Source organism: Ascidiella aspersa, chromosome 8 (genome assembly GCF_963924565.1).
Source record: "Ascidiella aspersa chromosome 8, kaAscAspe10.2, whole genome shotgun sequence".
NCBI lineage: Eukaryota > Metazoa > Chordata > Ascidiacea > Phlebobranchia > Ascidiidae > Ascidiella > Ascidiella aspersa.
The window spans coordinates 22161720-22174657 of NC_139454.1; the positions used below are offsets into that span (position 1 = coordinate 22161720).

A 12938-nucleotide genomic window follows, 5' to 3' on the forward strand; every position below is an offset into this window, starting at 1 on the left:
TTTTAAGAAATTATTTTTTGTTTTATCTGTTTTAATAAATTTTTAAGATCTTATTTGAAAATGAGTTGACATTTTTTGTGCTTTATGCATTTTATAATTCGATTTTTAGAATAACTTTGTTTTAATTTTGTGACAAACTCTAACTATCTTGCAATGAAGAGTGTTTCAACTGAAGATGTTGTGGAAAGTTTTCAAGTTTTCGACATATGTTTGAAGGATGTCTCCACCATTGAACAATGTATGAAGTAACAAAACAAGCTTTTTAATTGAGCCCTCTTCTGTGCTGAAAATTTAATATCTTTTTTTTATGACTAATTTCACAAGCTTGGTGATTATAAAATGCTCGTATTCTCTAAATCTGTTGATCTGTGACAAATTTTGTTTAACTTCAATTATTGAAGGCTAATAATGTGCATATCAATACAGGCTTGGCTATTACATAACTTTTTGGAAATCTCAACAAATACCAGTTACATTTTATTAATTTATTTACTCAATTTTGACAAGTACTCATTGGTAGACACTCCTTCATCCGACTGCTAAGTGCAAACTATAATGTAATATCAACACTATCTATGGAAGGGCCTTGATAATCTAAACCAGTGCTATTCAACCTGGTATACTGTATACTCAAAGGTATACTAGGTCAAACTAGGGTACATACAACCTACAAGGGTGTACAAAATAGTATATCGATTAGGTCTGCATTTGCATGTTACAACTTTAATAGAATTTTTTTCCTTTTTTAAATGGACCTATGTTGTATCTTTTTAAAGTTTTTCGAAAATGTTATTTTTCATACTTTATATGTTTTTTTATCTTTACATTGTGTTTTCTAACTAAAAATGTAAACTAGTTCAATTATTTTATGAACGCAGAAGTTCTTATCCATTTTATTCATTTTTCATCTTGCTTTTGGTCTACGTACTTATGTTTTATTTACATTTTTAGTGGCAAACATGGCTGAATTGTACAGAATGGATGGAGACTCCCTTGTAAACCAGTGGTTGGCTTTTCACAGTCGTAACCAGCAATGTACATTGGAAGACAACATTGACCAATTTGAAAGAGAAGTATGCAATGTATAAAATCATCTTAGGCAAATGTTTTAATAATTTAGTGATATTCTGCATACACAGTAGAGATGTTCAATATTATCATCTCAGAAGTCAGAACTGATACCTGATGCAAATTGTTCAAAACTAAGGTGAAATTGGTGCTTGTACTACACCAACACAGGATTTTCAGCCATGGGCATAATAAAATAATTTAATTTAACAACTAATTTTTCGTTTAAACTTTACTGCTGCAAAATTGAGTTAGCTATAAAATAAAACCCTCTTTTTAATAGTTTTTATCAATTTTACCCGACAAAGACTTTATATTTCAAGCCGACATTGAAAACAATACCAAAACACACAAAAAAAATATCGCTTAATTTGGCTTTTGTTTTTAGCTCAAGCAGTTGCAAGGGAAGTCAAAACCCACAACCAACACATTACCAGCTCCACAAACTTACCACAATGTAATAACTCCTAGTGATGACATCCTGGAAGCCTATTGCAGCCCAGCGAGCAAGAAATTCAAACGTCCGACCCAGGTTAACTTTAAATCAAATGTCTTTCTAAATGATTGTGTGGCGATTGCCATTTGTTATCCATACTGATGTGAAAGAAACACTTTCCAACTTATGCCAAACATACTTTTATTTCACATTTGGGAAGGTTCAATGTAACTTAATCATATTTTTTCTAAAGAAAAAAAAAACAGGATAAGTTTCGAAGTATTGCCCGGGCGGGCAATACTCCTGCAAAAAGCAAGTTTCTGGAACTTGTAATACTGTATTTTAATCACAAATATTTTTTATTTGTGTTTTAGGTTAATTCACCCAGGACTCCGCTTGTGAATAAACACACAAGTCAACCACAATTTATTTCACCCACTTCCCAAGTGGAAAGGTAAGGGCACAATTTTTTTTTAACTGATTTTTCTTGAGACAAGTGTCAGGGTATTTTATTAAAATATAATTGCAGTTTAGTTTGCTGGCTGTTGTGTTATAGCAACTATTAATTTCACAAATATTTAATGTTTGTAAATTGTTGCTCATAAAAACGAATATGTCCAACCTGTTTGACATCGTACAATCGACTGTCGATTTTTCTGTTAATGACATTTGTTGGCTAAGGTGATACACAAACTATAGACATGTTATATTTTCTGTGCAGTTTTGGGTATTAATTTGAGAAAGTTTTGTTTTAATTTTTACTTATCTTTCATATATATACCTAAAAAAAACATAATGCACTTATTTTGATAGTTATTAGTCAAAAACATAGAATTTAACATTTACGCTTTGTCAGTCAAAGAGGTTGGGTGTAACACAGCAGTTCCTAAAACTTTATTAAAAATTTTGCCTGGTGGACCCTTTGCGAATATTTTAATATTTTGCCGCCCTCTAAAAATTCAAGGGTCAGTTGACCCATGTTGCTTGTAGTACACTAGTGCAGTTATGATTCTTTCAATATAGCAACTTTCTAACTAATGTGAAGGATTCGCTGATAGCAGGTAGTACAGCATAATAGATGCTTTGTGTTATCACAAACGACATCATAAAACACGCTATATGATGTAATAATAAAGCATAACTAAAGACAATAATAATGACAGATAACGTTTAAAACATAGACTAATGTTTAAAAACTTTCGCTAAAGCCCAATAATAAAAAATTAAAGACTAATTTCCTTTGCGGACCCTCGGGAACTGCTGTACGGACCCCAGTTGGTCCGCAGGCCCCAGTTTGGGAACCACTGGTGCAACATTTAAAAACTTAAGTGAAACATTGCAAACTTACATTCCAAATGAAAATACATCTTTTGATTTGTGTTTAGTCCATCACAGAAGTTTACCCAGCGGACCAACTCTGGCGAAGTGGTTGCACAGCTCTGTAGTGGCAAGGAACCTTCCGACGAATTTTGGACCAATTCCAACTCTCACGAACGCATTGTGGCGAAGAAATGTGGAAACAGCGCCGTAAATCTTCAAAAATACATGTTTCAGAAAATAATGGACATTTGTGAAAGTAGGTCATCACTTACCTGTAGTTTAAAGTAAACAACCATCCAAAAAGCTGTATCTGGAAGACTATTTATTTTCATTTATATATATATATGTATTGTATATGTATATATATATATTTTTTTTTATTACAAATCGATAGATCTTGAGGCTTACTCTCAACAAATCGCAGTGAAGATACTGCTCTAGTGATTACGACACCCCGGTCTTCAACTAGGTCCTAGACCTAGTTGAAGACCGGGGTGTCGTAATCACTAGAGCAGTATCTTCACTGCGATTTGTTGAGAGTATATATATATATATGTAACACTTTGCATGTATATAGATTAGGATTGTTCAAAAAAACACTTTTTTGTCAAATTTCAGTAGGGATCTTCTGGAATCGTTAGATTGCGTCTAAAAACCCCACAAAACAAATCACGTTTGGTTCAGTATTAACCGTGCTACGTCAATTTAAAAATTCAGATTTAGGCTAAAATTTTGGAAAAAAATAATTTATCCTCCCCCAGAAAAAAAAATTTTTTCTACTTTTTTTGCATTGCTTTGCAATTGAATAGCCATAAATAAACCTGTTTTACAGTTTAAAAGTGATTATACAATTTGCATGTATATAGATATATTTACTATCAATGTATTTTATTTCGTTTATTGTTTCATGTCACGGGTAAATAGTTTATTAACAGAAAACAACCTGTTTATTTTGTTTTACGATTTACTGCTTTTAATCAAGTGCAATTTATTAATACTAAACTGATTTCAAAAAACTATCTTTTCAACTCTTGCTATGTAAATATATGATGTAAAATTTTGGTCAAAACGGTGGTTTGTCACAATACCAATTGATTTGTTGTAATATAAAGCAATTTAAGACTGAATAATCCCTTTAAAAGTAAAAACGTGATGACCCAAATTGTATTTTCGCTCTTATAAACTTAACAGTGGTATCAGGTTCATTTGTGAAAAACATAAACTTTATCTTGTCTTTTCGGCTTCTAGTTTTAAACGACCTTATGGAATCGGTGGCCGAGGAAATCCAAGCTCACCACAAGCTGGATGCCTTCTCACCTTGTGCAACACCCAGTCAAAACTCCGTTGTTACGGTGGGCAGAATAGCCAGCGAATCGGGGGGCAAACTGAACCCACATTCGTTGATATTGGAGGGTGACCGGATGACATCTTATGGGAGAAGGGTGGCCTTGGACGTGGAGCAGCTGCCAGAGTTTTCATTTTTTCCCGGACAGGTTCGATCCAATCTTGTATTGTTAGTTTGTTGCTTGTCTTTCGCTGTGTGTTGCTCGTTTCTTAAAAGGTTAAAGCCTTAACTTCTGGGACTTTACATCGACAAACCATTGCAGCAGACTCGCCGAATATGTCGATCTATGTGATTCAAGCAGGCGAAAAAAAAACAACTAGCCTGCAGTGAGGTTCCAACTCACGACCTCCGGTTATACGGGGACCGACGCTCTACCAACTGAGTTACAAAGGCTCATAGAGGAGCGAGTCTAGAAACAACCATACGCCAATGCTTGCTACATTCTGTTAGTACAAGCAACTTCACATTGAGGGCTAGATCAGAGGGTCTAGGTCACAGTTGTTATTAAAACACATATGTGCGTGTGTCTTTCATTCTTCTGGGACTTTGTTCCAACATTTTGGAATTAAATTCAATGCTTGCAAATTTCGGGATGTGCAAAAAGATTCGAATCCGATTTTGCCATTTACGTGGGATAATTAGAACTGATAATTTCTTAGTTACTTTTATCACGGATGGTTGCGCCTAAATAAATAAACTAATGACAAGTTTGGGTTACGGCCTGTAGCGGTGGCCAAACAATTTCTGTCCTGTTCTTTAAATGTAGCCACGTAGTGAGGCATCAACCTTTTTTGAGGGCGACGAATTATTATTTACCGATAACCTTCGCCTAATCATTCGGCAAGAATCAAACGTTATTGTGCAGTCGGTTAACCGCTAGTAATGCCAGGTGTAGTTTTATTTTGAACATTAAGTTGCAAAAATAACATTCCATCGTCGTAAAACGCACAAACGTTTACTCAAAGTCAACTTTGGGCTTAGCGAGCCTACGCCACGGCGTAATTATTTAGCGAGCTTACGCCACAGCGTAATTGTCATATAATAGTAACGCATTAGTGGCAAATAGTAACTTTGTATTCTTTGCAGCATATTATTGGACTGCTTAGTAAAAAAAATCGCCGGCGTGGACGTAAAACTAAAATACAACATTGTATAATAAAATAGACTAAATTTGTCAAGAGTTTAGCTATTTGAGAACATGAATTTTGTTTTATAATAACCATTTTTTGCTTTCGTTTTAGATATTTCAGGCTTGTTTAACCGACTATTTGAAGTTAAGTTACTAGTCCAATGTCCAAATATGCATTTGAATAGAACATTGTTTCTAATTTTGATCAACCCTTTTTCTCGTCACGTATTTATTGCGTTGGTTTAGATTGTTGCAGTGGAGGGCACCAACCCTAGTGGCCAGAAGTTTTTGGCGACTAAAGTTTACACCCTTCCAAATGAACCCGGAAATATAATGGTGGCAGATGAACCCACGATCTCGGATCAAGGTACTTATGATAATATTTCAATTAAAATCGGGAAATGCTCTTCTTTTCGTTGTTTGTATGTATGTCTTTTCGGGGTTGCCAGAAAGTCTTTCACTCTTTAAAAGCTCTCTGGGATTATATACGGATTGAAAAGTCTTGTTTTTACCCCCAAAAAAATTTGTTTTTCTTGAAGTTAAACCATGGATTTAGAAAGTGCAGTTAAAAAACATTTTTTAAACTTTTTTTGAATTGTGTTGTCCATGGCATAATATGCTGTTCTAACAAAATGTTCATCAATCCAATTTAAAGTTTTCAAAAACCTACAGATTTTCAAAAAGTTTTCGGATAGTTTTAATTGTATGGCAACCCTGTTTTTGAATTGTAGTTTAATCTAAAATAGCTTAACTTTTCGTTTGTTTTTTTGTTTTGTACCTATTTGTCGTGAATGATATCAATAAAGCACTGGACTGTGTTTTATTTTAGTGTTTTTTTTTCGACAGAAAACTTACATGTAATGGTGGCAGCTGGACCCTTCACTACAACCGACTCTTTAAGCTACGAACCACTGAAACAGTTTATTTCCCTGGTTAAAGAGCGCAAACCACACCTGACCATTTTAGTGAGTCTCGTTAGCGTATTGTGTTTAAAACAGAGAGTCGAACCGTTTGACTTTTCCAGTTCAGGTTTAAGGATTTTTTTGGAAACTGGTTAAAGTCTGGATTCGGTTCGTGCAAAAGTTCTGGTTTAGCTCCGGTTCGACTAAATTTATTTTTTAAATTAGTTATTAAAGTTTCGATTCGAATACAATATGAGTTACGTCCAACCTAAAAATGTAGGACAATAAATGTAGATAATAATAACATTGTAACTCGTATTTAATATAAATTCGTAAAGTTGCACCTTTCAACACACAAGCAGCTTATTATTAAAATATCTAAAAGATAAAAAAATAAACATCGTTTTATTTGATGCATATGTATTTCTTTTTTATAAACTTTCGACATGGCATAACTAGACTCCGTAAAATACACGCTGTAACGTCATGCTGGAGTGAACCGCTTTTTTGACACGTTTGGTTAAGGTTTAAGTTCTTTCAAAATATTCGGTTTGGTTCCGGTTAAGCTCCTTAAAAATCTTTGAAAACGGTTCGTGAAAAAAATTGGCCCAAAACCGGTTCATAAGGTTTTGATCCGGTTCCGGTTCGACTCCCAGGTTCGAAATAATTTGTCTAAACCAGTGGTTCTCAACTCTTTTTTCTTTCGTGGCCCATTTATGTTGCAAAAAAAATCTGTGGCCCAATAAATTTTTATGAAAGAAAAAAATGCACAATAGGTTTAAAACAAAACACAGCAGAACATATTTCGAAACAGATTATTTATTCAACCGTGCATTAGTGAGATGCTTGCGGCGGAACAATAAATTTGCATTTCTTTTTTATTCCTCTCCAAGCCATTACTCCTGTAAAATTAAATATAGCCACACAAACGAAATTAAACCTAGCTTTATTAAATTGTTCTGTGGCCCACCACAAATGTTCTCATGGCTCACCAATGAGCCATGGCCCACTGGTTGAGAACCGCTGATCTAAATCTTTTCCCCAATTTTTTCGCAGGTGGGTCCTATGTTGGACGAGTCGCACCCGGAACTTTCACAAATACAAGAGACATTTTCTTCGTTGGCGAATAAGTGGATTGACTTTGCCACTACAGCACTGGACGAGTAGGTTTATTAAACAATAAACATGAGTGTTGAGTCATTAATAGATGATAAATTATGCGAAATTAATTAAGCAACGCGCATAGACCTTAAAGTTTTAAGCAAAAGATTTGTTTCTTTGACTTTTCATAATGTTAACGCTATGTGTATATAGTTTTTTTTTTTTTTACTTTAAAAGTACCTAAAATAGGCAGACCTGTCTATTTGCAGTGGAATTTTACCTTGAAAGATAAATGTACTAAACATAGTAAGTTAACAACAGAAAGTTTTAAACCTCTTAGCGCTAAAGCGAATTTAACCAAATTATTTGGAAGAAATTATCTTTAAACTTTTTATTTTTATCTTTTTTGTACGTTTGACCACATTAATGATGTCTTTGGTATCAGAATGGTACGCATTAGTTATCACATCCCTTTTTTGACAATATTTTCGTCTTATGTGGCATCACTAATCAATATATCAAGTAAACTATGATTTTAAAAGCAATCATTTGAAGATTATGGTCCTACTTTAATTGTGTATAGGTAGTGCTCGTTCTTAAATTTGCGTTAGGATCGATGGTACTCTATTTTACATAAACAACACGGGCGACCAGTATTTTTATTCCCCTTTCCAACCAGGTACACTTCAGTTGTCTTCGTTCCTTCGTCGAAAGATGTCTTCCATCACGTCGTTTACCCACAGCCCCCTTATCAACCCCAGTCCAGCTCAAAGGTATTTGGCAAGAAATAAAAAGAATAATAAGAATTTTGTTATTTGGTCTGGGACGGTTTAAAAGAGCGATCGTAATGATCTGCAGCCGAAATCGGGGCAAAAAAGAGGAATCTGCAATTTGTTTTTTTGTTTTAGTATTGATGGCGACTATAGGAATGTCCGATAATATCGTATCGGAGGCGATACGAGATGCCATGTAGTAGAATATGTACTCGTCTGATACTAGGGTGTTGCCGGTTCCGATCTTATACCAAATTAAAAATAACAACCATGGTTTGCGAAATTTGTCCTAATAACCTGAAAAGTCCCATTGCGTGCTTCACTTTGCCAATGCATGCGTAGTAATCAGTAATCACGTAGTTTGGTACCGGATCGCGATCCTTTTGCCAAATTATTGGTTGACGGTATTGCAATAAATGTTAAGTATTGAATATTCCTAATGGCGACAGCAAAATTTTGCGGTAAAAATCCAAACAAAATGTGTCTGCAAATCTGAACTTCACATTACACACAGAAAAGGCAAAAATTCGGGTCCAATGCTAAAATGTCGCCAGAGGAATTCAGAGGCAATTTTTTCTGTGTTTTGTCTAGAACGCTTTCCACATGCCAGACCCGGTGACCTTTGACGCCGGGATGACGCGAATCGGGGTAACTTCAACTGACGTGCTGTTCCATCTCGGCGCTGCTGAAATTTCGCGCCTGTCCAGCGCCAAGACCGATCGTATGTCGCGCCTCAGCCAGCACCTTTTCATGCAGAAGAGGTTTGTATAGGCTTAATACTGCGTCATCTGTAGCTATTCAGTGTTTTTTTAGCCCATATGGGCCGCGACCTCCCAAAAAACTAGTTTTGCACAGCTCTTTAAAAAATGTTTCTCAGCTAGATTTTTTCAAAATTGCGGGAGCAATACCAAAGACATTGCTCATATTTACTAAAATTGACTTTGTTAATGCTACTGGTTTATTTCTTATTTGTTTACTTTAGGCTTGCAAAACGTTCAATGCTTTAAAAAAGGTTTTTTTATATGATGCAAAACCACTAACGATGCCATTATCATGCAGATGTTGTTTTTCGTTTTATCGGGCTGGTTGGGTATGTTTTAGACCAAATTAAGTTTTTTGCAAAGCCTATTTTGTTGCTGATAAGTATTTTTTTTTTAACGAACTTATTTTTCTAAATTATTCGTCGTTTCGGTAACGCAACTGAGCTTTTGGATATTTTTTCAGCGATTTAGCTGTAAATACACAAATATCGGTTTTCAATATGAGAAGTATATATATTTTATAACAAACACGGCAAAATAGATGTAAAACTTATATAAATTATATATCAATTTTTGTGTTCATTAAATTTTTGCCGAAACTAATTTTATGTGAAAAACAAAGTCAGTTGGCTATTGACCAACTCAAAAAAAGTTAGCGGATTATTTTTTTTTTCTTTTTAAAGCCTCTCCGTTTCTTGCGCAGCTACTACCCCATGTACCCGGCACACGAGTCGGTCGCCATGGACTGCGTGAACGCAGAATTCGCCGCGAAGATGCCGGAAGGCCGCGACGAAAAATCGCCCGAACTGCTAGTCCTGCCCTCTGATCTACGCTACTTTGTGCGCGAGGTCGACGGGCGTCTGTGCGTGAACCCGGGACGCCTGACCAGGGGCGAAAACGGGGGCACCTACGCCCACGTGGTGGTGGGGAAGTCCCCCGGCGAAAAGGCGGCCAACGTTGTAGCAAAGATCGTGAAGTTATGAGCGCCAACCAGTGGCCAAGTTCACTCGGAGCGCAAATAGCTTCTTGCTGAAGCCTGTTTATTGTACACTAATAAAGTTAGTCCGCATAAGGAAAAACACGGTTTCCGAGTGTGCACTGGTCAATTGCGCGAATTTTGTTAAAAAAAAAAAAAAAAATTGTTAAAATTCTAATTGCCTTTTTGCTTAACTTTTGAATCAACGAGGTTTACTTATAGGAAAAATTTAGGATGTTTTTTACCCAGCCAAACTCAGATGGGTCTTCGCGGCCCGTTAAAAATTCTAATTGACGATTTCTTGTTTAATGTGTATTTTTAACATTAAATTATAACAACTGTATATCAGGGCGGACCTAGTGTTTTTATCGATGCTATGCTATGTAAAGACACATTGAGTGCGCGTGAAGCGCAATTAAATGCATTCAGATCTACTAAGTTGGCGAAAGTTCAACTGTTTATGGTTTTAGAGTATGTAAGGAAAATATATCTAAAAGATTCCTTAAAAACGTGAAAATACTGGACTAAATGTTAAAGCCAGATTTGGCAACAGAGGACGTGGCGGTATTTTGCACGATGTGCGCAAAAATGTGCAAGAATTGTGCGCACATTTTAAACTGCCTTCAAAAATGTGCGCACTTTTTTTCACCATGTGCGCACATTTGAAATGCCTTAAAAACTCCCAGTCAGTAGATGGCGGACCAGGTTAATGTTAATCGGCGGGAAAAAAAGATTCTATAATGACGTCATTACACAAACAAAATCAAAAAAAAGTTTAAAATGTAACTTTTCGGCTCGTTAGGCCAAAATTTAGAATTAACTTCAGTTGTTAACCGATACTGAAAAATTTACCGCTTAAGAAATTCGCTTTAAACGCAAATCCTAGCTAAAAACTTATATTCATTTGATATCGGATTAGAACCGATAACACCCTAGTATCGGTCGAGTAGCACAGTGTTTCTTAATCAGGTGAATGGTTCACCTCAGGGTTAATAAAATTTTTGTAGGGGTGAACCTATAAAGCGAAAAGGTCCGGGCCAAAACTGATCCGGACGGATCAATTTTTGCGTTAGAACAGCCGCTAAAACAGCTCCGGCTAGGCCAAAACTGGTCCGGCCTTCAAAATCGCTTATTTATCCTTAGGAATGTTTAACCCTAACCCTGGTTTGACCGGACCAATTTTGGCGCTTTATTACGACCAAAATCGATCCGGCCGGACCGATTTTGGCCGGACCAATTTTTGGCATGACAAACCAACCAATGAATCACAAATGGATGATAGACCCTGCTTTTGTAGCTTTATATCTCTGGACTGGAGAAATTGTAGATTTGCAATGGTAAAACTTGGAATCAGCTCCGGTCCAAAAGTATCGGACATCTCTAGAATAGCTTATTGAAACGGGCACCACGGTTGACCATATAAATAGGGCTACCATTATTGGCTTTAATTTTTTCCTTGGGTCTCTCGCCAAGAATAGGAAACAAATTTCAAGGTGAAAAAACGTCGAAATATAAGAAATGCAATTTATAACCAAAATAATTTTAGTTCTCAAAAATGTTATTTATAATTCTCAAAATGTTTATTGTAGAAAAAATCTTGTGTTCGAGTTATCAGTTACCCAAGTCATTATTAGAGCAAGTCAAATCAGTAGTATAAAAAAAAACGATAAACCATTAAAATTGCTCAACTCGTCCGATTTGTAAGTCAACTAAAAAAAGGAAAAATAAATTTGTAGCAATTTGCAACAAATTTGATATAAATAACTAAAGTCATTACAACGTTATATATAAAATACTTAATACTAAATATTTTCCCAAGCAGTGGTAGTCCTGAATACAACTTATAAAATAACAAAATACGCTCAAAAAGCTGCTTAATTTTGCTGTACAACTGTCTTGTAGCGTCATAATTGAGGAAAAAGAATGCCACCTATAATTAGTCATTCTTGAAGTCTGCTAATGGTCGAGCGAAATAAACTGGGTTATCAGTTGCGACTGTAAGTTTAGTTTATTGTATTCCGCGCTCCGTTCAGTTGTTAGACAGACCTATTTCCGAAATGGATCCGGTACATTGCTTGCAGTATTATTTTGTATACTGGTCAATTAAGCTTGACCAAATTAAACAGTAATTGCCTTTTTTGAATTGTTAAGTAAAAGCTGTAGTGGAAAGAAACATTATAGGCCCACTCACATAAAGAAAAAAACGCGCAGTAGTGTAGGCTAATTGGTTAAGGCTATTTACTTTTTGATTTAGATTTACTATAGTACTGAGTTTAGCTGGAGTCGACCCAGCTCTATAGTGACAATACAAAAACAAGGGTTGTTAAACCTGGCGTAAACTGTAAGCAAGAATAGCTCGAGCTACGAACGAATCAATTTGAACAAAACTTGTTTTTAATTTAGTTAAGAGAAAGCTTTGCTAACACGGTATATTTTTAGAAACTACTTTTTGAAGGTAACTTGTAGACATTATTTTATGCCAATCACTTTTATTTTTTTGTGAGTGACAATATTCTTGTTTTCCTTTACTTAAGTTTCATGAGTTACAGCAGTGCTTTTCAACCTTATAATGCTTACGACACCGCTTAAAAATAATAAATTGATTTACGGCACCCGACTGTGTTTTACTGAAATGTCACTATAAAAACGTAAAGATGTAGGAAAATGTCATTTGATATAATAGTCTCTAATCGTACACAAATAGTTGTATCAAAAAGCTTTCAAAATTTTTTGGTGGAAAGGGTCGAAATTGCTTTGCACGTTCTGTACAAATGGACCAGTCTAAGTTCTCATTGCCATGTGTTATTGCATGCCAAAGCTGTAAATGTAAAGCTTATCAGTCGAATTACCATATTGACAGTACCTGGCCAATAAAGCTGTTTAAATGCAATATTACACAATGCTTTGTTTAAACCAGGGGTGTCCAACAAGCGGCACGCGTGTCAAATGTGGCACGCGACCTAATAAAAAATGGCACGCAAGCCCCCAAAAAACACTAAAATTGTTATTTAGCCAATTGTCAAAAAAGACAATTTGTTATTCAGTCAATTGTCAAAAAATACTAAATTTGTTATACAGCCAATTGCCATTGTTTGTTCACAATATAGAACAATCGCGGCAATTACGA

General features: G+C 35.5%; 1 protein-coding gene across 1 annotated transcript; it reads left to right on the forward strand.

Moving 5' to 3' along the window:
- Window positions 1-120: 120 nt before the first annotated feature.
- On the forward strand, window positions 121-9866 carry LOC146136881 (DNA polymerase alpha subunit B-like). Its single transcript, XM_083395707.1, has 12 exons — window positions 121-238; window positions 952-1073; window positions 1457-1600; window positions 1879-1958; window positions 2890-3080; window positions 4073-4317; window positions 5545-5665; window positions 6145-6263; window positions 7257-7363; window positions 7981-8074; window positions 8666-8835; window positions 9539-9866. The coding sequence occupies exons 1-12, from the start codon at window positions 154-156 to the stop codon at window positions 9816-9818; spliced, it is 1758 nt and encodes a 585-aa protein (XP_083251833.1). The 5' UTR covers window positions 121-153; the 3' UTR covers window positions 9819-9866.
- Window positions 9867-12938: the final 3072 nt, after the last annotated feature.